Source organism: Schistocerca americana, chromosome X (assembly GCF_021461395.2).
Source record: "Schistocerca americana isolate TAMUIC-IGC-003095 chromosome X, iqSchAmer2.1, whole genome shotgun sequence".
NCBI classification, from domain to species: domain Eukaryota; kingdom Metazoa; phylum Arthropoda; class Insecta; order Orthoptera; family Acrididae; genus Schistocerca; species Schistocerca americana.
Genome location: NC_060130.1, coordinates 804,137,636 through 804,161,948, shown reverse-complemented (window position 1 = coordinate 804,161,948; position 24,313 = coordinate 804,137,636). Strand labels below are relative to the sequence as shown.

General features: G+C 37.6%; 1 protein-coding gene across 1 annotated transcript in view; it reads right to left on the bottom strand.

Annotated features, from left to right (window-relative positions):
- Positions 1-24,033, bottom strand: part of LOC124554916 (serine/threonine-protein phosphatase 6 catalytic subunit) — a 79,662-nt gene extending 55,629 nt beyond the window's left edge. The window contains exons 1-3 of the mRNA XM_047128605.1: positions 23,487-24,033; positions 23,311-23,406; positions 7,543-7,750 (exon numbers count right to left, since the gene is read on the bottom strand). Of these exons, the coding sequence (XP_046984561.1) occupies positions 7,543-7,750; positions 23,311-23,406; positions 23,487-23,555 (373 nt within the window). The 5' untranslated portion in view covers positions 23,556-24,033. The remainder of the gene's footprint in view (positions 1-7,542; positions 7,751-23,310; positions 23,407-23,486) is intronic.
- Between the last annotated feature and the right edge of the window lie 280 nt (positions 24,034-24,313).

Below are 24,313 nucleotides of genomic sequence, written 5' to 3'. Positions count from 1 at the left end.
TTCAACTCTGATAGTTCGCAATTCCGATATGCCACATACGAATGTGTGCTCACAGGAGAATGAAACTAGAGATAAATACTCTGTTTTGCTGAAAGTCAGTATCTGTTGTATAAGAAACAAACTGTTAGAGTATGTTCGTAGAATTAAGGATGTAGATGTGATATGTGGCAGAACACTGGCTAACAGAAAACTGAGCAGACAGTTTTGTTCCTCAACGACAAGTTGCGGACATAATGTGTAGGAAACAGAGCAGTAATGGTGGTGCTGAAATTTACATAAAGCATGATTTGACATTTCCAAAAGTGGATATGACACAACACTGTTCAGAAATAAATGTAAAGTTTGGTCATGTAAGATTAGTTGAAGAAAATATATCTGAGGGGATTTTAACGCTAAAATGGCAGATTCAGAGAAAAAAAACTCCAAAACTTTCTTTAAACACTTTAAAATCCTTTACTCTGCATTGCATGGACAAGTTTCCTGCACTTAATGGTGCAAGTCTACACAATACTATTGTTAATTTACACAGAGATGAAAATGGTGGATATTTTGCAGGCCACAATTAATTGCTTTCAACATATCATAAACAATGAACTTATGCCAATGAATTCAGTGTGGTATACGTAACAGGTCAGAGAGAGGAGCTTATTATGTAATTTATATACAAGTTAAATGTGTCAGGGGGGAAGCTGGAGCTGATGATTTTGACAACTTAAACAAAACAAAAAAAAGAGGGAGATTTGTGGTATTCTTGTTCTCCATTAATAAAAGTAGTCCTCAGATAAACATAAAAATAAAAAAGTTAATTGGTATACAAGCAAACTTATACAAATTATAGAATACATGCTGAGTAGCATCCAGAGAATTTGAGATAAAATTAAAACCATAGACACATCTGCATGTGATCTGCTCGTCTTCCTGCTGTCTTTCATTGGGATGTTACAACATCCAATGAAGTCTGTAGAACAGTAAATACTCTGATTGTAGAAGTATGGACAGCTACTGCGTAATTGTATTACTAAAGAAATAGTTCACTTGATACATAGGTCACTAAGTATTACTTTTAAAAAATGTTTGGAGTGTGGAGATTTTCCAGATTCATTCAAAATATCAAAAGTTATCCCTGAATTCAAAAAGGATGATAAACAACTGCTCCAGAGCTACCGACCAGTTTATGTTGTGCCATCAATCTAAAAAAACCAGCATGTTCTCATACACATTCAGTTAAGTAATTATCATGAAAAAAGGCAACCTCCTTTGCAATAATAAATATGGGCTTCTGCCAGGTACAGAAACAAATACAAACACCTTATTCACTTTTGAGCATATTCACACACAATTGGTATCATCAAATGCAATACCACTGCAACTGTTTTGGAAATTTCTGACAAATTAACAAATTTTGAAAATACAGTTGTTCAGGAGCACCCTCAGATGAGGTCACACTAGAATCCTGTGTTTAGGACAGCCCAGGTTCAGCCTGAGATCATTTTAATGTGATCATTGCAGTGTGAATTGATCGGTATATCTGTTTCATTTACAGTGTTTATGTTTCATTGGTGGAACTCTTTATGGTGTGAACCAGACTTGGACTGGAATGCTTGCATTGGTACAAGGAGCATTTGGTCATCTCTTTTAGTCTTGCATGTAGGTTGTCTTTACAAAAGGGATGATGACTCGGGACCTGAGATACTTGCAGATAAGACTTCGAACCTTTTCTGGTTAGATGAATGAGAGTGCGAGTTTTCAACCACAGAGATACCACTAACACAAACCATACAGTGTTATCAGAGCTAATGACAGCTGTTTAATAAGTAGTTTGAATGTTAAGTGATTGCAATAGGACCATCTTCCATGCCAGCCATTTTTATGGCTTTTCCACCATTTAAGGCATTTTCCTTGTTGCTGGAACATTTTTTTTTTTTAATGAATACATATTATTGCAGCTAGGTTAGAATATTTGCAGCAAAAAAGGGGCCCCGTCAATCTTATTCAGATTGCGCCACTGACCTACAGAGATGAAGTAGAAATTTCAATTTTAATATCTGTGTGCACAAATGTGCTGATTCTCTGATCAGGGACATTTTAATGCATCAGTTCTGAAGTGAGGAACCACATAATGAGGAAGTATGATCCTTCTCTGACAGAAGTAAAGCGAATAGCTCCAGCCTATGGGAATGTCCATGCAGCCCCGAGGTTGTTTATGAAGGAGGAAGACATGCTAAATTTGTCAAGCTTTTAGAAATTATACCGATGCCTGATTTGATTGGGAAGAACATATCAACACTATTTGCGAAAAGATATCGTGAGGCTCCAACCTCATGTGGAAACAGATGTGGTTACTAGTAATTGTCTCCATATCAGCTGAGAAACCTGGCACTGCTCAGGTATGTATTTATTCCAATCATGTACAAGATCATCTCCCCCTCCCACCTGAATCTGACCACCTCCCCACTCCCTCTATCCATTGCCCCTGTCTCTGTCTCCCCCCCCCCCCCCCCCCCCCACACACACAAAATACCCTGCTATACATCCACCACCCCCACCCAAATGGGAAGTTGATGGCTTTTACTCCACAGTATTCCTAGCCAGACAGGAAGTAATATGTGTACCAAGTTTGGTTGAAATTGGTCCAGGGGCTTACAGGGAGATGCTGAACATATGTGACTGCCTGTTTTACACCACATGACATTAGACAAGATGTTAAATTTATAGGTTGTATTCAGCCTTGTTGTTTGATCGTAGGTCCCAAAACAAGATGACAAAATTTTTTTGACATGGTTGACACACTGCACAGCACAAATAAGAGAAATTTTTCTTCATAATTTTAACACTGTTCCAAGTCAACTAAATACATAAAATAAATACTAACAGATCAGTTTTGAACCTTTTTTTTACATCGCCCACTCTCATCCTCATCCCTAATGTAGGGGTTCATATATTTTTATACCAACAATAAGTGGGGGACAGGATAATTTTGCAAAAACGATAATGGGAAACTGGCACTTTTAACAGGATAACACAAAATTGGCCATTTTTTATGAAATATCATGAAATTTGTCATTTTCCCCATACAGAAAAAAAGTTATAAATCCACAGGCAACAGATTACCAATATTCATAACTGATTGTTTTTTCATGCTGAAATTACATTTGGCCTTCTTTTTCCACAAGACTGAGGTTTGTGCATAATCTTCATGTGATAGTTTATTTCCAATGTGGCAAACTATGATGTGATGTAAGAAAATAACACCTACATAAAAAACTGCCAAAATTTATGAAAAATAATATGCCACAATTGGCCATAAAATATAACAATTTTTTCCTGTCTCTAATAAGTCATCTAACTAACAAATTTGTCTGACATTTCTCCAGGTGTTTCTGAGTTATGCTTCACTGTGACACTCTTCATCCCCACCTCTATGAGATTTAAGTGGTTCTTTAATCCACAGTGATTCTTTCTCGATAGTAAGTAACCTTTATACCCTCGATTCTTGGAACTGAGCTCTCCTGTACGAAACAGCTAACTTCTTATTTCATTATAAATGAGTTAATGTGTTAAATATCTGGCATTAAGCATATAAGTGAGAAAAAGTTTAGAACAGGTTTGAAATTATGTTCCAAGTTCTTTGGAAGTTCCTACGTGCTCTCATTATCAAATACTATATGAGTAGTGTCTGGGTAACTCTCACTCCGTTTTAAGAAAATCTGGTTTTTCACACATCTCAATTTTTATGATGTCAAATCTCCTGAACTGTGTCATACACTGATTTAATTTTTCAGGTGCATTAAATGGTACATATACTGCCTGCCATGCCTGACAGCAGTTTTAATGCATTAAGAGCGAAAATGTAGTAAACAATAAACTTTTTTCTTTTTATCATTTTGTGGGAAGTGTCAGCAAGGAAAAGTTTTGTAAAGGTTTGAAATTGTGTGTGAAGTTTACTGCAAGTCACTAAGTGCACTCATTCTCTAATACTGGGTGAATATAGTCTGGGTGCGTGCAGTGCATTATGCTTCCTCTATAAAAACCCAGACCTTTGATAGGTAGGTGGTTCTTACTCTCCCACACTGCTTCTTACCAGATAGAAACTGAGGTGTGTACCAATGGTATTGATTCAGTAGTTTAGGGCAATCTATTCTTCATTATCAATTAGTGAAAACATTCTACATCATATAGCTTAATAAATGAGACATTCTATGATCTTGACCGCTTTTACTAATTAATAGTTATGAATCTATACATGTATGTTTCTGCACTTTGTCTAATAAAAGGAATATGGCACACATCGAAATTCCTACACACAGGCTAGCAAGAACACGGAAATACCTCAAAGTGAATGCCTAAAAATTCTAATAGTCTCTCTTTCTGCACGATTCACACCATTAAAAAATAAAATTAGCTGACAGGAAACTCTTATTATAAATAAAAAGAGTTCTTCTTTATGTAAAACGCCGATTTTGATATTTAAGACTGTGGGTGTGGGTGCATGCACTACAGTCATGTACATATGATGAAGCCTATTTCATGTAAAATGAGCAAATGTGAATATGCAAAGTGGCAGTGTCCCCAAATGCAACAGTACAGTACAGTACAGTACAGAAACTGAGCAAAGAGGTCCATCCTTCAGAACAGTTCACTGCAGTTTATCAAGAACATAATAAGTCATATACAGCCAGAACGGCTCACTGTTTGGCTAAGAAAAATAGCTAAGCAAACCACAAATTCCACCATCATACCTAAGCAAAAATCTTGCCGAGAACCCAAGAAAATCAATAAGTGTGTTGGAGGCTTATATCGTGAAACTCATGTGGCAATAGAAGACAGCATAAAGAAAGATGAAGTTGTAAATTTCATCTACAAAAAATCATTAATGTAGGACAATCATTCAGACATATTGTTATTTGACTGCCACAGAGACAGCCACATTGAGGACATAGAAGCAGACATCCCTGACTCACAAAACAGCTGAAAAACACTAAAACAAGTAAGTTGCCATGTCTTGATGGTATCCCAATGCGGATTGACAGAGTGTACACCTCAGCATTGACCCTTTAATTAGCTTGCATTTATCGCAAATATATTGCCCAGCTGTAAAAAAAAAAAAAAAAAAAAAAAAAAAAAAAAAAAAAAAAAAAAAAAAGAGTGACTGCATATAACAGCCATTTACAAGAAGGCTAAAAGAATCGACCCCCAAAATTACAGACTGATATTGTTTGCTGAAGAATTCCTGAGTATATACCAAGTTTGAATACAATAAACTTCCTAGATTTCCACAAAGCATATGACACATTGCCCCTCGACAGACTTAATTAAGATCAGAAAATGCAGAATAGGTTTAAGACATGTGAGTGGCTCAAAGACATTTTAAGTAATAGAATTGTTGTGCTTGACAGTGTGTGTTCATCAAAGACAAAGGTGTCTTCAAGGAGTTCCCTGGGGAAGTGTGATGGAACTGCTCTGGCTCACTGTATACATAAACAATCTGACATGTAGGGTGAGCAGCAATCAGTGATGATGCTGTAGGGTACGGGACAGTGTTGCCACAGTGTGACTGTAGGAGAATGCAATACAACTTAGAATTTATATTTGGTGTGATGAATGTAGGAAAATGTAAATGAATGCTCACGTACAGTACACTAAGGGTGTACTGCTTGACAAGTCATGTTGATTAAATATCTAGGCATAATGCTGCAAAGCAACATGAAGTGGAAGAAGCACACAGAGTCGATGGTAGGAGAGTGTAGGTCATCTGGAATGTATACTGTGAATAGACCATTAATGTGACCCATTATTAATTACTGTTTAGGTGTGACATTCCTATCAGGTCAGATTAAAGGAAGACACTAATGAAATTCAGATGCATGCAGCTAGATTTGTTACTGGTAGGTTCAATTATATTACAGAAATGTTATTGCACACTCAAATGGGAATCCCCAGAGAGAAGAAGCTGTTCTTTTTGTGAAACAATGTTGAGGAAATTTAGAGAACTGCCATTTGAGACAAACTGCACAAACGAGTCAACTGTCACCAATACACAAGTTGCATGACAATGAGGAGGAGACAATATGGGCTCGTACAGAACCATATAGACAGTCATTTTTCCGCTTTGCTGAATTTGCAAGTGACACAGGAAAGGGAATGAGTAGCAGAAGCTGCAGATACCATCTGCCACACATTGTATGGCAACTGCAGTATTCATTTGAGATCTCTCACTATGATGTGCATATGCCACTTGGTTTCAGAATATACTACATTTTATTAGTGGTTAAATTCAAGTCATTCACATGATTGTGCTCTGTCTCTTAATATTGTCAACTCACAAATGAAAAAAAGATTATACTGATTCATACTTTACCCTCTACTGTGTTTCTGAAATGTGTATAAATCCAGTATACCATATCTGTTCTGATTGATTAAAATTTGAGTTATAACATGAATATACTTACACCTACACTCTGAAAGCCACTTCCACCTCACGGTGTGTGGGGAAGAGTAATTGATTACCACTGCCAATTCCATGCCCATGTTCCAGTAGCAAAAGGTGTGCCGCTAGAATGATTGCTGATAGGAATTCATCTGAGTTCAAATCCATTAATTTTACTTTCGTGGTCTTTTCCACAATATATACGTAGCAGGAAGAAAAAAATTGCTTGATTCTTGCATGGAAGTATGCGCACATAATTTTTGACAGTAAACAACACTGTGATGCACAATGCTTTCCTTTTTTAAGTCTACCACTCAAGTTGGACGAGTATCTCTGGGACAATTTTGCACATATTACACAAGCCTTCTCTATTTCTTCTGCATTTGTTACTGTAAAATGAAAGATGAAAACACTGACACATTCCTTATCCTAGCAGCTCTACTGGTGTTGGTATCAATGTGACTCTTAATCAAATAAGTAAATAATCAAAATGACAGAAGTTTTTAGAGTTGGTCTGGCTTATACAGGAAAACGGCTCAGTATAAAATGCATCAACTTCCTCATAATTAATACCAAACAGCGTCTATTAACATGTCATAAAATGTTCATGTGTGATGTATAATGCTTCACGTAGTTTCATGGATGGACAAACCTCCCTTGTTCAGCCAAAACTGGCACCGGGCCTGTTACATCCTGACTTCACTCTTAATGTTTAGTGCTGTCTTCAGTGAATTTTATTGAGCACTGAACTGGCTGTAATCGAAACTTTCTAGTTCTCAGTAAGTGCTTTACTCACCCTCTCGATTTTCCAGGTTTGACATACAATGTAAACAAAATCTGCTGAAATCCTAACTATTAAATACTTTACTGTTACTGCAATCTTAGTACAATATTCACAATAGTATCCACAAAGAGAAGACATTCAAGATTTATCTAATATATTGCATTTAAATGTATCCTACATGAAAGGTATCTTAAAAAATTAGATGAAAAGTAAAATATTTTAGATAAAAGCTCTTCTTTTCCAATGTGTTAGTTAATTTAAGTGCTAAGAAGCCAACTGGCATATCCAATAAAATTATATTCCTTGTAGAATTTAGAGAGAGATCACGTACCATAAAAACCATATACTTGGGTGATCTGCCTCGACTCGTGATTACCTCTCAGCAAAGTAATACGGTCTGGCCATTTTGCTTTTAAAGTGAGAAGTCTTGTGAAAGTTTCTAAACTGTAGTAGCCTCGATCCACGAAGTCTCCCATGAAAATATAATTAGTCTCTGGAACAGGTCCTCCATTTCGGAAAAGTTCTTCTAAGTCATAAAACTGAAATAGAAAAAAAATGGGTAACACCAGTTCCAAGACAGTGGTCTACAGAAAGTCAGACATAATTACCAATGACTCAGCAGCAGCAAGCATAAGACACAAATTGATGAATTTAACAATAGGTCTTCCGTTGTAACCAAGGAAAATACTGCTAGCTAAAATAACAGCTCATAATATATTATCTCTACCTCTCATAAAATTCAGTATATAATTTTTTTTCCTTTTTGAACTAAGAAAGTACAGATATTCCATGAACTGGATGTATAATATATCAAGGTAACAACTAAAGCATGTCAAAGGAAAAATTATCATTTGTTTGTATGTTCAAAGTACAGGAAAGAACTGCACTTAATAGATTTCACAACAGAGACACAATGCTACTTAAATTACTGATTTGTGTAAACTATGAAGATTTAAAACAAAGTAAATTTGGTTTTTGTGAAAGCAATTTATTTAAAAATGTAACAGCTCACTTTTGCACTCTAGGAAATACAGAGATTAAATCTGATACGAGAGAGAGAGAGAGAGAGAGAGCGCTTCTGGGCTACAAGTCATTAACTTGACGCACTTTGCACATTTTTGTTCTATGTTCTGAGGTGCAACATTCCAGATTTTTCTTGTACAGTTCAAGAAACATTATTTAATAAAATTAGAATTCTTTGAGCACTTCAAATTTAAATGGCCATACAATACAATTCACTTTTTGATAAAATGTGTTAACAGCCCAAGTTTGAAGTGACAGAGAGAAATATAATACTGGAAGGAAAGTTGTCACTTAGTATTGTTCCAGTACACCCTATATTCTTTAAAGAATCTAACTCCCACATAAACACCTTCAAACTTCCGATTACTTCACAAATAAGTTAATGTGTTAAATGTTTGACATTACACACGTGTGTGTGTGTGTGTGTGTGTGTGTGTGTGTGTGTGTGTGTGTGGGGGGGGGGGGGGGGGGGGAAGAAGGTTTGATGATATGTGTGAATGTTGTTGGAAGTCACTAAGTGTGCTCTTCATTTCACATACTGGATGTATATAGTTTGGGTATTTGCACATGGCGATTTACGTTGTTTCAAGACATATGCACAGTTTTTAACAGTAATACTATCATTACTGTCTTTAACCATTCATATAACATTATACCTCTTAATGAGTAGGTAATGTCAGGATGTTATGTTTTTGAATTTGATCACTTTTTATATTAAATGTAGAAACACAAATTTTTGTTGCCCCTGGACATTAGATAGGCAACACGCAACTGGGTCTTGATTTTGTGCCCCAGAATAGTCACTTAGTAATACAGTTACTGTGTAGTGTCACTGGTATTTTTCAGTATGGCTGCATAAAATCCACAGCCGCAGCTCATGCAAGAGACTGTAGAAGCCAATAAGAGCAGATCTGCCTCCAAACACAATTACAGCAGTGGCTACCTGCTGATATGGCAAGTACTGGGTCCAAGGCACTGGGACGATTACCCTATGTTGCAGCCGAGCAGAGGCACCTCAGGCGTAATAGCATTGACGCAGAAGAAAGGCAGAGCCATTGCTGCATGGGCAACCTAGTTTCTTCAAGCCTAACAGATTGTTTTTTGTAGCTTGTTAGGACATTAACCAATGGTGTAGCAGAACAAGGACAGACCAAGCCCATATAAATACGGATCATTTTTAGTCACAGGGATCGCAGTCTGGCAGCCACCAGTCTACTGTAAGTATGGGGCTGTGCAACCATTCGGCCATAACTGCTTCCCACCTGGGCTCCTGTGAGCAGACACTGAAGCTTCTATGAGCCATCTTGTCCATGCCAGATCCATGGTGTGATTAGATGCACCTCAATGTGCCTTGTCCGATGCACCCAGACAACCATTAGTCTGCAATGTGGGCAAAATCTTTGTCGCTCAGTGTTGGGGTTACTGTCCTTTCAGAACTGCTGCTGTCATTACCTGCCGCTACATGCTATCAGGCCACTAGCTGATGGCTGTGGCTACCCACAGGCCATGCACATCTGACATCCTGAGGATGACTTCTCAGAGCACCATAATGACTGATATAGTTTATCGAGTAATAAATGAATGTTTTAACAATGACGTTTCCATGCTGATACACTGGACAACTTCTAGGCACCCACGCACCACTGTGCTTCTACCCCACACAGGTGGTGACTACTGGTTTCCTTACACTTACAATTTAGTTCCGCCAACCACCGTAGTGACCATCCACCCCGGCCATTACAACTCAATCTAAATTTATCTCAAAAAGAAGTGAAACAACTCAATCCATATAAAGGGAAGTAAATTGTAAATGTCAGTGCAAGTATGTTAACAAGTACATGAAAGGTTTCTTTCCACAATTTCTTCCATATCATATGAAATTCTTAAAGAAAAATAAGTAATCTAATGACTAAAGGTAGGTATGCAGCAGTCTATAACTTTCAGAAATGTTGCCAACTGTAGAAGTTCTCTATTTAAACTACCATATACATGAAGTGCATAAATTTTATACTGTGTTGCAACTTAACATGTAATGCAGAAATTTGGGTTTTAGACCTATGTCCAAATCATAACAGTGTATTTATATGAAATTATCAGAAAGATATATTGCATACTTTCAGTTTCCCACAACACCAAAGATTTAGGTGTGCTAAAACTATACAATCACAGGTCTGTAAGGCAGGAGACACTGACAATAGTAACGAAGAATATGTAACACTGACAACATTTGTCAACAACCCACAAATAAATATAGCTTAACTTAAATGATAAGACACAAAAAATAAGGAGTTAAGATGTCTGCAGGATGTAACACATTGCCGAAATTATAATCGGAGTGAACAGAATTGAACAAAGTAATATATGGACTACTTAACGTTCAGCCAGGTTACAGTTTTCATTTTTTGACACTAACACTTCCGGAGGACAATAACAGCGAGGGGGGGGGGGGGGGGGGGGGGGGTAGTGTGTGAAAAATGAAATCAGTACTGCCACCCAGAAAGTTTTATATTAATAAAAATCCTAAGAAATCACACAAAAAACCACAAATTATTAAAAATATAAAAGATTTCTACAAGAAAGTTCTAGACCTGAAATTTTAAATTACTGTGGAAAATCATTAAAAAAGTGATGTTGCAGACTACTTTCTGAAGAATTACTAAATACTGAACCTCTGATCTACATGGATTTCTGTCTCACTTACTCAATAAATGCATTTTTCTTAAAAGCTAATTTCAACAGAGAGTGAATCTTTCTGCAGTGCCAGAGGAGGGTCATTTGTGTGCTAAAAAATTTCCTTGTGTTTGGAATGAGTGGCTTCTCAATGCCACAATAAAGTCAAACTAACTGAAATACGCAAAGTAAACCAGTTGATTTAGGTAACTGCATTTCACGTGTACTGTGCTTCCAATACAGCAGTTCTATTAACTCAAGATGGTTAGGGTCCAAGACTGAAGAGCAATGCTCAAGATTGGTTTAAATGACTGTTTTGTAAGAAACTTCTTTCATGGATGAGTTGCATTTCATTTAGGTTCTCCTTATGAATCTGTCTGGCACCGGCTTTTCCTATTATTTATTTTATGTGGTCATTCCACTGAAGGTTGCTCTTGATGGTTACTCCTCTATATTTTACAGTAGTTACTGTTTTGAGCAATTCATTATTAATAGCATAATTTTACAGTAGTAGATTTATTCTCCTATGTATGTGCAATACATTACATTTATTTATGTCCAGGGTCAACTGCCCTTGCACCATTTATCAACCCTCTGTAGGTCTTCCCGAAAACTGCTAGTGTCTACTGGACCTGCTACCTTCTTATAGAAAATTGCATCCTCTGTAAGGTCTTATAGTGTTTCTGATGTTACCTACTCCTTCCCAGGTGACACTGCTTTATCGAAGGTACCTACAGTGCCAGGTGGGAGGGTTTGTGTGCTTCGATGAAGTCAAGAGCTGTGTCAGCGGTAGTGTAGCTACTGGCAAGGTCACCCAAGCCGAAGTGGTCTTGACAAAGGAGCCAGACAAAGTGTGTCCCACAGCGTAGGGCAGGGAGGGCTCCACAGGCATAGTGAAGCCAGATTCCCTAAAGGAGTAAACCTCATACAAATCCTGGTCCTCCAAGTTGGGGGTTGGGAAGGCAGCTAACAACCCCTTCCTGTAAAAAAATTCTTGTTCAGAAATCTCAGAGTAAGTCAGATGGATTTATGGATGACATGGCACGGTTAAAGGCAAACGAAAATGAAAAAAAATGATGTGTTTATTGGAAACTGGAACGTACAATCGCTGTACAGGATGGGGGCCCTGAGGTCACTGCTAGATCAACTCGATAAAACCAAGGCAGGTATAATTGCCCTACAGGAAATATGATGGACTGGACATCGAGTGCTTGGTATGGTAAGCTGGATAATTTTCTACCATGGTTCAGAGAGCCACCATGAATTTGGTGCAGGGTTTGTGGTAAGACAAAAATTTAAACACCTAGTGAGTGGATTCACTGGAATAACATCTAGGATCTCACATATATGAGATTGAAGGCCCGATTCTCAAACTACTCATTGATCAATGTATATGCACCTACAGACGTATCAGATGACCAGGATAAAGACACCTTCTTTGAGAACCTCGAGAGAACTTGTGACAGATGCCCTGTGTATGACACTAAAATAATTATTGGAGACCTCAATGCACAGACTGGTAAAGAACAACATTACCTCCCTGCAACAGAAAAGCACAGCTTCCGTGAGTCGACAAATGACAATGGCCACAGAGTCATTTAGTTTGCACTGTCAAGTAACATGGCTGTAAGTAGCACTATGTTCCCACACAAAAGGGTTCATAAAGCAACATGGTTTAGCCCTGATCAGCGTACCTTCAACCAAACTGATCATGTAATTATTGATGGTAGGCACTCTTCAAATTTACTAGATGTAAAAACTTACAGAGAAGTTAAAGTAGATTCAGACCACTACCTTGTAATTGCAAAACTAAGAGCTTGAATATCCAATGCAAGAAAAGTCAAAGGAACACCTCAAAGTAAGTACATGGTATCAAAGTTAAAAAATGAAGACATCTCTAAAGCATACACTGAGAAGGTTGCTGAGAATCTTGCACTATACACCCCTAGTGTAAGTGATAACCTGGATCAGGAATGGAATGCTTGCAGGGATGCAGTCATTAAGGCAGCAGAAGTAGTGCTAGGGAAAGAAGGAAAAAACTGAGGAATTCCTGGTTTGATGAAGAATATAAGAGAATAAGTCAGGAGAAAAATCTGGCATACAGGCAAATGCTTGAGAAATCATATACTCATTTAGCAGTAAGAAATTAGCAAGATAAAAGGAAATAAGAGAAGAAACTGCATCAGAGAAAGAAAAGGGAATGGGAAAGAAAACAGATTGAAGAACTGGAGACAAGTGAAAAAACAAATTATGTTAGAAAATTTTATCAGAAAATTAATAGTGAAAAAAGAGAATTTAAGCCGTGCATCAACCTATGTAAAAAGTAAAAATGGGACACTACTAACTGATGATCAAGGGGTATTTGAGCATTGGGTAGAGTATTTCAGTGAACTACTGGATGCTTCAGAGTCCCCTATTGAAGATATCTCAGTTGCTCCAGAAGATGATGCCATAGTACCTCCCCCTTCCCAAGGAGAAGTGAACAAAGCAACTGCCTGATTGAAGAACAATAAAGCACCAGGGACTGACAATATAACATCTGAAATATCGAAAGCTGGAGGAATGTAGCTAAATTGTAGGATCTGCAAGATTGAGTGCCTCATCTGAGGAAAGGAAGAGTTACCAGCCAGAAGACTGGAATGTAGGGATAGTGTGTCTGGTGCATAAGAAAGGAGATCTATTTGAATGCAGCAACTACAGAGGCATAACACTTTTAAATATTATACATAAAGTACTATCAAATATCCTGTTTAGTAGACTTTCACCTATAGCAGAAGATATTATTGGAAGCTATCAATGTGGGTTCAAACCAGGAAAGTCAACTGTAAACCAGGTATTTACTCTCTGACAAATAGCAGAAAGATCAATGAATTCAATGCTGGTGTGCACCATCTTTTCATTAACTTTAAATCTGCATATGACACAATAAACTGAACCAAACTTTATGAGGTAATGTGGGAATTTCGAGTGCCTGGAAAATTGGTGCATTTAATAGAGTTGCCCTAAAGTATCCCCAGTGTACCGTGTGAATTCAGTGAAGGCTATCACCTTGGTTTCCCACTGGAACTGGGCTAAGACAAGGAGATGGGCTTTCCTGCCTACTTTTCAACCTGGCACTTGAAAAAGTGGTATTCGAATCGGGTATTTAGACAAGAGAAACTATCTACTATAAGTCTGCACAATTGCTGGGATATGCAGATGACTTGGATTTAATAAACAGAACACTTAGGGATCTACAAAGTGCATTTTCAGCTCTAAAACTGAGTGCAGAGAAGATGGGCCTGCGAATTAATGAAGGAAAGATGAAGTATATGTATAATGGTACTAACCAACCCTTAAAACACACAATAACCTTTGATGGAATGACATTTGAGCAAGTGGAATGTTTCACCTACCTGGGCTCATAGATAGAAGCAAAGGGCACCACCTTTACCGAAATTATAGCTCACATAAGTGCTTCTAACTGATGCTGCTTTGGAATGTCGCAACATTTTAAATCCAAGCTTATTTCATGATGGACTAAGTGCCGACTTTACAAAATGCTGATACACCCAGTACTTACTTACGGCTCAGAAACATGGACAATTACGAAGCAGGGTGAAAACAAACTGAGATCACATGAAAAAAGTATACTGAGGAGGATTTTTGGACCCGTATATGAAAATGGGACCTAGAGAAGATGAAGAAATGACGAACTTTATGAGTGCTATAAGGAGTATGATGTGGTAAAGTTCATAAATCTGTGTAGACTGAGATGGGCCGGACATATAATGTGACTTGATGAGACAGATCCCGCAAGGAAAGCCTGCTGCTGTGAACCTGGAGGAAGAAGAGCAAGAGGATGACCTACGTTGAGATGGAGTGACGAGGTTGGAGAGGATGCTACCCGAATGGTTGCCATAACTGGAGGTCCATGGTGAAGTCCAGAGAGGAATGGCACAAAATTATTGAGGAGGTCAAGTCTCATCCCGGGATGTAGTGCCAATGGTGGTGGTGGTGGTGGTGGTGGTAGTAGTAGTAGTAGTAGTAGTAGAAGAAGAAGAAGAAGATGTTACCTACTAGATCATTTAAAAATGGAATACATTAAATGTATTCTCATTTGTGAATGTGAACAACCATCATCTGTAGAATAGAAAGACAATGAAAAATTTATGCCGGACTGGCACTCGAACCTGGATTTCTCACTTACCACGAGTGGTCATCTTACCATTAGCCTATCCCAGCATGACTCGTGGCCAGACAAACTTCAATGTCATCAACCACATGTCTACAGGAACATACACAATGAATGCATGACTGCTGGGTGTAGACACATGGTTGACAATATGAAGGTTTGGGTCTGGCTATGAGTCATGCTCAGATAGCCTAATGGTAAGGCCACCACTTGCAATAAGCAGGAAATCTGGGTTCGAGTCCCAGCCTGGCATAAATTTTTTACTGTTGTCAATCTATTATACAGCTGACAGTCGTTAATACTCACAAATGTGAATACATTTCATGTATTTCATAACAGCTGTAATCACCACAGTGACTATTCCCTTGGGCAGGCGCACATGTCTGAAGGCACATTGCATTGTACTACTGACTAACATAGACAATGCAATATCATATTTATAAATGCTGTGAATGATAATGGTCCCATCACACTTCCTTGGGGTACCCCTGCAATGACCTTTAAGTCTCCCAGTTTTGTTCCATTAAGAACAACTTGTCAAGTTCTATCGCTTCAAACCAAACTTCAAATGACAGACCCCCCCACCCCTCTTACATGAAAGGCAGCAAGGATCATTACTCTTCCAGAACAAATGCCACATGATGGTGTTATGGGCATGTGACATTCTAAGGGAGGTATATAAGCAAAGCAGAGACGAATGGGAATCATTATAGTTGAGCACTTGGAAACTAGCATTTTGAAAATGGCAAAGCTGGTCAACTGTTTGCACAATACAATTGTGATCACTGATGGGAAGAGGTTTAATAACACTTGAAACCATGAATGGGCAACAAGGTGTGGGACATTCACGCCTCATCACACAACATGGAGGTCAGAGGCTTGCCTGTTCTGTAAAGGAAAATAAGCAATGATCCTTAGGAGATCTGATAAAGTACAATGTTGATGTGGGCACATGTATTTCACTGTTCAGCACTCATTGCTGAACATTGGGCTCCGCAGCAAATATCCTCCTTTTCCCATGTCGACCCAACGAGATCATCAATTAAAATTGCAGCGGCCGTGAGGATCATCGAGACTGAACCATAAATGACTGGAAACATGTTGCTTGGCCGTATGACTGACATTTCTTGTTACACAAAGTCATAGGTCATGTCCAGATATGCTGGCTTCCAGCTGAATGGCTTCTTGAAACGTGCACTGTGTCACAGGGGCAAGCCAGTGGGACAGTACAAGGCTAGAATCACACCACAATGGTTTGAGGAGCATGATAGTGCACTGACATTGATGTATTGGTCACCACATTTGCTTTATCTGAACTTGATGGAACAGATCTGGGATGCTAGCTCCCCACCCACTAAATGCCATACCATAATGTACGAGAACTGCGTGGTCTGTGCATAGACAACTGGTGCCACATACCTCCTGGAACCTATGAAGGAGATGTTGAATCCATGGCAAACACAGTTGCTGCTCCACTGCATTGCCACGGCAAACCAACACACTATTAAGAAAGTGATAAGATAATGGCTCATCAGTGTGTGTGTGTGTGTGTGTGTGTGTGTGTGTGTGTGTGTGTGTGTGTGTGTGTGTGTGAGAGAGAGAGAGAGAGAGAGAGAGAGAGAGAGAGAGAGAGAGAGAGAGAGAGATATGGAAGATCTGCTGTTCTGCAAAGCTAGCGAGCTTATGTTAGCCAGAATCCAGACAATAAGGATATTGACCATGAGTCTGATGCAGATAAATGGTGCCATTTTCCCCTTTTGTCAACAATGGACAAAAATGTAACATTATTTTCCTGAATATGCACAGAAACCATAAAAAACATAAATCAAGTAAACTGGTGTGGTGATTTGTACCTTGATTCTAACAAATACAATAATTTTCCTGTGTTACTAATATTAGCTTTCAATAAATTTGCACCAAATAATTTCCTTTTTTTGAAGCTCTCACATCTGATGTACTGATCACTGGCATCTCATCACTGTTTTTTATATTTGTTTTTTATCTGAACTTCAGCTGTCGGTACACTAACTTCCAATTCCTCTACTGTGCCTCTTGTGTTTGCCAAGCCTGAATGTGGAATGACTTCTCTCTTACCAATACCTGTGACACTTCCCCTTTGTTTCTTTCTTATTTACTATCAATTCTTTTGCCGACGAAGGAACTGTAACACTGGCACAATACCAATAGTGTCCATTTAACCTGATTGGCTAGCTCTAGTCATTCCAGTTTAAGCAACTGGTAAGAATTTGTTTCTCTTTTCTCTCTGTGTATGCATCAACAACAAAAGCAAAACAAGAAAATTTAACTGAATTAAATTATAATTAAATGATGTACAGGGAATTAAATTAGGAAATGAGAAACCAAAAGTAGTCAATGAGTTCTGGTAGCAAAATAACTGATAATGGTGAAGTACATGGAAATAAATGTAGGCTGACAACAGCAAGAAATGCATTTCTGAGAAAGAAAATTTTTTAACACTGAATATAAGTTTAAGTGATAATAAGTCTTTTCTGGTTGTATTTATGAAGAGTGTAACCAGGTACAAAAGTGTAACTTGGAAGACAGACAGTTTGGATGAGAGAATAACAGCTTTTGAGATGTGGCAGTACAGCAGAACAGTGATAATTATATGTATAGATTGTGTAACTAATGAGGAGCTACTAAATCACAATTTGAGGAAAGACCACATTTACGGAGCAATTTCACTAAAAGAAGAAGTCAGTTGACAGGGTACAGACTGAAGCATTTGAAATTGTCAGTTTGGTAATGAACTCAAGTGCAGAGGGTAAATATTGTAGAGGGAGACCAAGGCTTCAATACATAAGCAAGTTCAAATGGATCTTGTTTGCCATAGTTATGCAGAAATGGATAGACTTACATAAATAGACCAGTGTGGACAGCACCTCAAATTGGTCTTTGGGCTGAAGAAAACACCACACACAGCCACACTGTTAAATATAACACCACCTTGCCATGCAGAGAAGCAATGTCAGAGGTGTAGACTGCACATAGAGGTATCCCCCTCCTGTCCATCAAAGAAGCCCAAACAGATGTAGACTTATCTGTCTCACCACAGCACCAAGTGAAGCTGGACTTCCGTTTGTAAAGAATGAAATGATCATATTGGATTACTGACTGGGAGACCCTGCCTGGGACTGTGTGATTGCCAGGTGCAAGTGTTCACTTGACACCATTTCAGTGACTTGCACACTGATGGAGACGATACGAGATGAAACATTTAGGACAACACAAACATCTAGTCCTCAAGCAAAGAAAATCTGCAGGGATTGCACCTGGAAGTTCTCTGCCTAGAGCCAGTAGTACTAACAATTAGAATATGAACTGCAAACTACTACTATCCAAACAACCTCCATCACTGTCACTGATATTTATTTCCCATCATAAACTGCAGGCAGAAAATCAGTATTAATGAGAAAACATTTTTGATAACAAAATCTTTAATAATCACTTCCTGTAAACAACTCACAATTTAGATCAATATTGTATTGATACAGGCAAATGGGCAAATATGCAGTACTTTTTCAAGCTGATGTTCAATGACAATTATTACACATGGAGCTGAAGGAGAAAGGCAAAGATGAATCAATTATTAAATGGCTGAAGAAAAACTTTTAGGGCTTAAAATAGATAAGCCTTCTCAGAAGAAACACAGTCAGGATCTTGTACAGCAACTTATTGGGGCTATATTCACTAAAAAATCTCCATCACTAATAGACTGAAATGAAGAAAGTTTGTTTCCTTCATCATCTTTCTCTATTATATCCTGTGGTGTATTCTGGAACCACTCAGTGAACAGTATTCTTCACCCAGAAAAAGACATTCAGAATAATTTGTGGTGCCAGTTCCAGATCTCATGCTGACATTTTTCCTAGCATTTCAGAACTCTGATTCAGCCAACCACAAACATATACATATACATACTCAGCACTTTTGAGGATTAATATCATGGATTTATTCAGAACAGATGAAAGCATTCACTCTGTTAATACTAGATGGAGAAACAATCTGCTCATACTCACAATATGGCAATATCAGGAAAAGACACACAAGATATGAATTTAATAGAAAATAAATAACCAAAACTGTTGAGATTGTTGTTTACTGTTTAGAAATATTTTCAAGAATAATGACAACAGTCTATTCTTATCTACGCAATGTGTACTCATTCTTGTATTATGGTTTCACCTTTCCATTGTTATACTGTGATGTCACCACTATACTGTGTATAATATTACATGTATGAACTCACTCTCTTCAATTGTTATTCACTTTTAATTGCTTTCTGTAACTACACCTCTTATAGCTTATTTTAAGAGCCACCTCACAAATTCTGATTCTGGAAGGCCACAGCTGATAAGTACTCAAGAAACCTTTTTATTTCTCTGAAGCATCGTTTATGTCATCAAATTAATATTCTAATGACCATTTGTGGTCTTTTCAAATTCTTCCCACAGTGTTTTCATACTACACTTTCCTATGACTGAGTTTGACAAGTTGTGTCAACGTGAAACACACATTTACTCAATACACTATACCATCAAGACTACTATTTTGCTAGTAGTTTTCTTTGACAGATAAAATTAAGTTGCAGTGCTATCTTTTACAATGTTCCCATGCCTTCTTTATGTCAGAATTAGAACTGTCTACTTGATATGTTCAATAGCCTCTGCTTTGAGAAACTAAAATGCATATCTGCTATTTAAGCTGCCTACACTATGTTCTTCCAAGTATCTGCAATTTTTAGAAAGAAGGCGAAGATTAAGGTTTAAAATCCCATCAATGTGGCCTTTGCAGATGGAGAACTAATTCTGATATGATAAAGACAGGAGAGGAAATCAGTTATGTGTCTTTCACTGTGACTAGCACAGTATTTGCCTTAATTTAGGGAAACCATGAACAACTTAAAACTTAAAGGCTGGCTGAAAAACTAGAAATAATGAACCTATTGGTCTCACCTGTCTGCTTTGACCCATGAGCTGATTACAATGGCAGACAAAAACTACCCACCAAAATCAAATTTCTGTAAAACATGTGCCTTACCAAAGAATAACAGCTATTTTCATGACATCACATTCATTGGATTTGCCAATCACAAACTGTCATCTTGCAACCTAACCTAGACCTCATGTTACACTACAGATCAGTCTGTCACAACAGCCTGCTTTCCAAAAAATAATATATGAACAAAATGAATACTGTCTGTGCTCTCTCTCTGTTTGCATACACATGCCACACCTTCACTAGTTCATGGGTCTAAGACAATATTCGGTACTGGGTTTTTCAAATAAGATGGAGATTTTAATGTTCAGCTTTCCTGAATGTGACTTCAGTGCCTTAACCACTGTACCACGTTGATCAGTACAATCTTAGAAAAATGCCGCAAGTGAGTAAGTAATTACTTTTATTTGCACATGGACCTGGCCTCCTTTCAGTTTTAATATCAGCCAGTACTAAGACCTGGTACTTGTGGCCTGCAGAAGTCAATTAATGCTACTTTTTGAAGCATGTTGTAAATGGTGAGGTGCTTATGAGACTAATATTTACCTGAAAACTGCTACTTGCTGAATTCTGTTGGAAAGCTCGCAATTTTATAGCATCTCAAATTGTGATGCATGCGCAGGGGAGGGGGAGCATGGATGAAAGAATCAATCTCCTTCCCCCCTTCTGCATTATCTTAAGAAACTTATATTGACATCCAGAAACAGTACTAAAGTTAACCTCATCTAAAAAAATGAGACTGATATGCTTTCACATATGCTGTGATAACATCTGCAGAAATGGTAGGGAACTGTTGCTCCCTGTTATATTTAATCATTAAGCACTTTCAAACATTGATTCATTGAATGAATGTTTTACTCTGCAGCTAAGTGCAATGATATAAAACTTCCTGGCAGATTAAATGTGTGCAGTGTGTGCCAGACCAGGACTCAAAGCTGGAGCTTTTGCCATTCACAGACAAGTGCTCCACCAACCAAGCTACCCAAGCACAATTCACAACTCTGCCAGGAAGTGTTATATCAATGCACACTCCACTGAACAGTGAAAAATTCATTCTGGAAACATCCCCCAGGCTGTGGCTAACCCATGTTTCCACAATATTTTTTGTTACAGCAGTACTACTGCAAGAGGATTTCAGTTAAGTTTTGAAAGTAGAAGACGAAGTACTTGTGGACGTAAAACTGTGAAGATGGGTCATTAGTTGTGCTTCAGTAGCTCAGTCAACAGAAGACTTGGCGGTGAAAGGCAGAGGACCTGGTTCTGAGTCCCAGTCTGGCACACAGTTTTAATCCGCCAGGAAGTTTCATCGATTCACTGTTCCAGCGCGTCGCTTTTCCATTAAAAATGGTTGGAAATAAGATGGAGATTATGTTCTTCTACACATTTGTACTAAACAACAAATACTGCTTTCCAAAGAGCCATTTCCAATACTTGAGTAACTTAACAATCAAGAGATCATGAATCTGGCCAACATCCGAACTCCCATAACGCTGAAAATTTCTTGGTAACACACATTGTAAAAGATACTGTAATGTTTGCAGCTAATTACTTTTTCCATTGTGCATGTTCAAAATACATTTTTATAAATTATCAGCTGGGATGCATATTTAAATGTTACTAGTGTTTAATATACCTTACACCTACAAAATCATTAGTTAACAATTACACCTAATACAGGAGAGTTGATACTGCAACTTGTTGGCCATTTACTAACATGCAAATGACTACTTATTTCGACTAAAGAACTCATTTACATTGAGGAAAAAAAAAAAAAAAAAAAAAAAAAAAAAAAAAAAAAAAAAAAAAGGTTGAAGGAGATACTACTTTAATGAGATTTTCAAAATACTGCTGCTGTCATCAAGATCTTTAATAGTTTACAAGTGTATACTGCACTGTTGCCAAGGTGCACTTTGTAGAGGACAGGTAACACCATCATTATATACATTCCAAAATCGGACAGGTTTAACAATTACCTGAAGAAATAAATGTTCTGAGAACAATTTGTTAGCATTTCTATTAACTGCTTAAATAGACTCCTCCACCAGGTTTAACAGGAATAGATCCCACACATCATTCTACAGCATTTACTTTTTCACATGAGTACTTTTTTCTGAAATGGTTAGCCATAACAAAAGACATCAGAGTCCATAAATACAATATAGGAACTACTGCAACACTTTCAGTGTCACTAACTGTGAAACCATAATTGTACATTTTGACAGTTATCTTACAAGAGTGATGAAAATGTCAAACTTTCTACACACTTTATTAATTTTAGTCAGTGTACTTCTAACAGATATAAAGGGATTCAGTATTAGCTGCACTAAGTGAAAAACTCCAAATAATATTATTAACCCAACAGTTGTGTTATAGTCAGTGCAGTACAATATTAATAAATAAATAAAAAAAAAATTACCCTAGTATTACCTACTGATACATTAGTCTCCCCTGAGCATGGAAGCTTAATGAAGTCATGTCAAATGCTCCCAATACTAAGAGTCTTCTACAACATTATGTATATTAATATAACAGCAGGTTATAGAGAAAAGCAAACTGATGCCCTATAAAGTAAGAAGAGTAATTATTCTGGCAGATGAACTCACTGAATCAACACACATATTAGTAATTATCACTATAGTAATACGCTATGCTTCTGCAGTACCAAAACGCATCACACTGGAGCTGTCAATAATAAGGCATGAAGGAAGGGATTTGAATTTAATGTAAACAAACCCAAATTTCGGCTAAAGTGTGCTATGGGACTCTGAACCCCTCCCTGAAATTTAAGTAGTGGAGACAAACTAATCTGTAGCGTAACTGCCTAGCTCAGACTGGAAGATGATAATTTGGTACAGAGTTGGCGAAACCAACAAATGTGGGTACATCAAATAATTTGCGTTGAGGCCTCTGGCGTGGCCTAATGTTTACGTTAGTGCCTCATACACACACACTTTCCTATATTTAACCCATTTTTCCATCATCATAACTAAAACTGCAAGAGAAATTCAGAAAAAACCTAATGTACAAGGATTGGACGAGTATTTTCATGCGTATTATTTAAGTATATCGAACACCAACTATGAAAAATGTAATCTGGTGTCCGCTACGTAGCTTAAATTTCAATACAGGCGCAAAACATGTCAAACTATTATGTGCGGAAAGCTATACGACACAGATTGTACCATTCGAATTTGTACTGTCATTAGAACTTACCTGCCCATGTATATCCCCGCATACCGTAACTGGCGTTGATACTGGTTGAATATTTGACTCTTCTAACAGAATATCGCAGACCATATCACATAGTTTCTGCAGAAAACATGAAATTAATTTTACAGTAACTGCTACTTGCATAGCTTCATCAGAATCTGTTTAACAAGAACTGCTACCTTCAGATCATTCTCGGGAAGATACTTGCACTCCTTGGCGATTTCAATCCACATATCTACATCAGTCATATTGCTAAGAGAGAATCACAATCATTAAATGCAAATATCTGTTTTATGTGGTCAATAAGTAACTAAATCCCCGTTATCTCTGTAACGCTGCAACTCTTTTAAGATGTTTTAAACCCAAGGATGTTCACGGACTGTATTGTTTACTCCGTGTTACGATAAGGCCGTGATCTACTATAGTGTAACTTTGTAATAAACATTAAGAAATCTGGGCGGCATGGCATATCATATCAACTTATTCTTGAATTTCATACGTCATACACACACACTCGTATAGTAAATAGTAACACAAGACTGGTTATTTACGACTGTGGAAATGTTCGAGCTGCAGAACTCTCAGTTTGCTTAAGTCACGAAAATTACGTCTATCAATTTCCATATTTAGGGAGAGAGATTTTTTCCATTAATCTAACACGAACGTGAAATATCAATCTCACATAACCACAGCAAACGTCGTTCCTAAAACCTCGACTAGTAGACGTCTCACGCAACAGCGATATGAAGGTACAATCGACGTAAGTTTTACGCGAATGCCAGCAGACGCAAATATTAATTTAATTGTCAACAATAAAAACACAGTAAATGTTTATTTCAATATTACTGGAAATTATATAAATCATTTCTTTGGGTGAGATATTAATAAATTTGTAACAATTAAGTTCTGTTGTCGCAAAGAATTTATTTTATTTATTTATTCAAGGAGCATTTCACAATGACATAGGATTTCCCGTTTTAATACAATGATAATAGATATCTTAAAA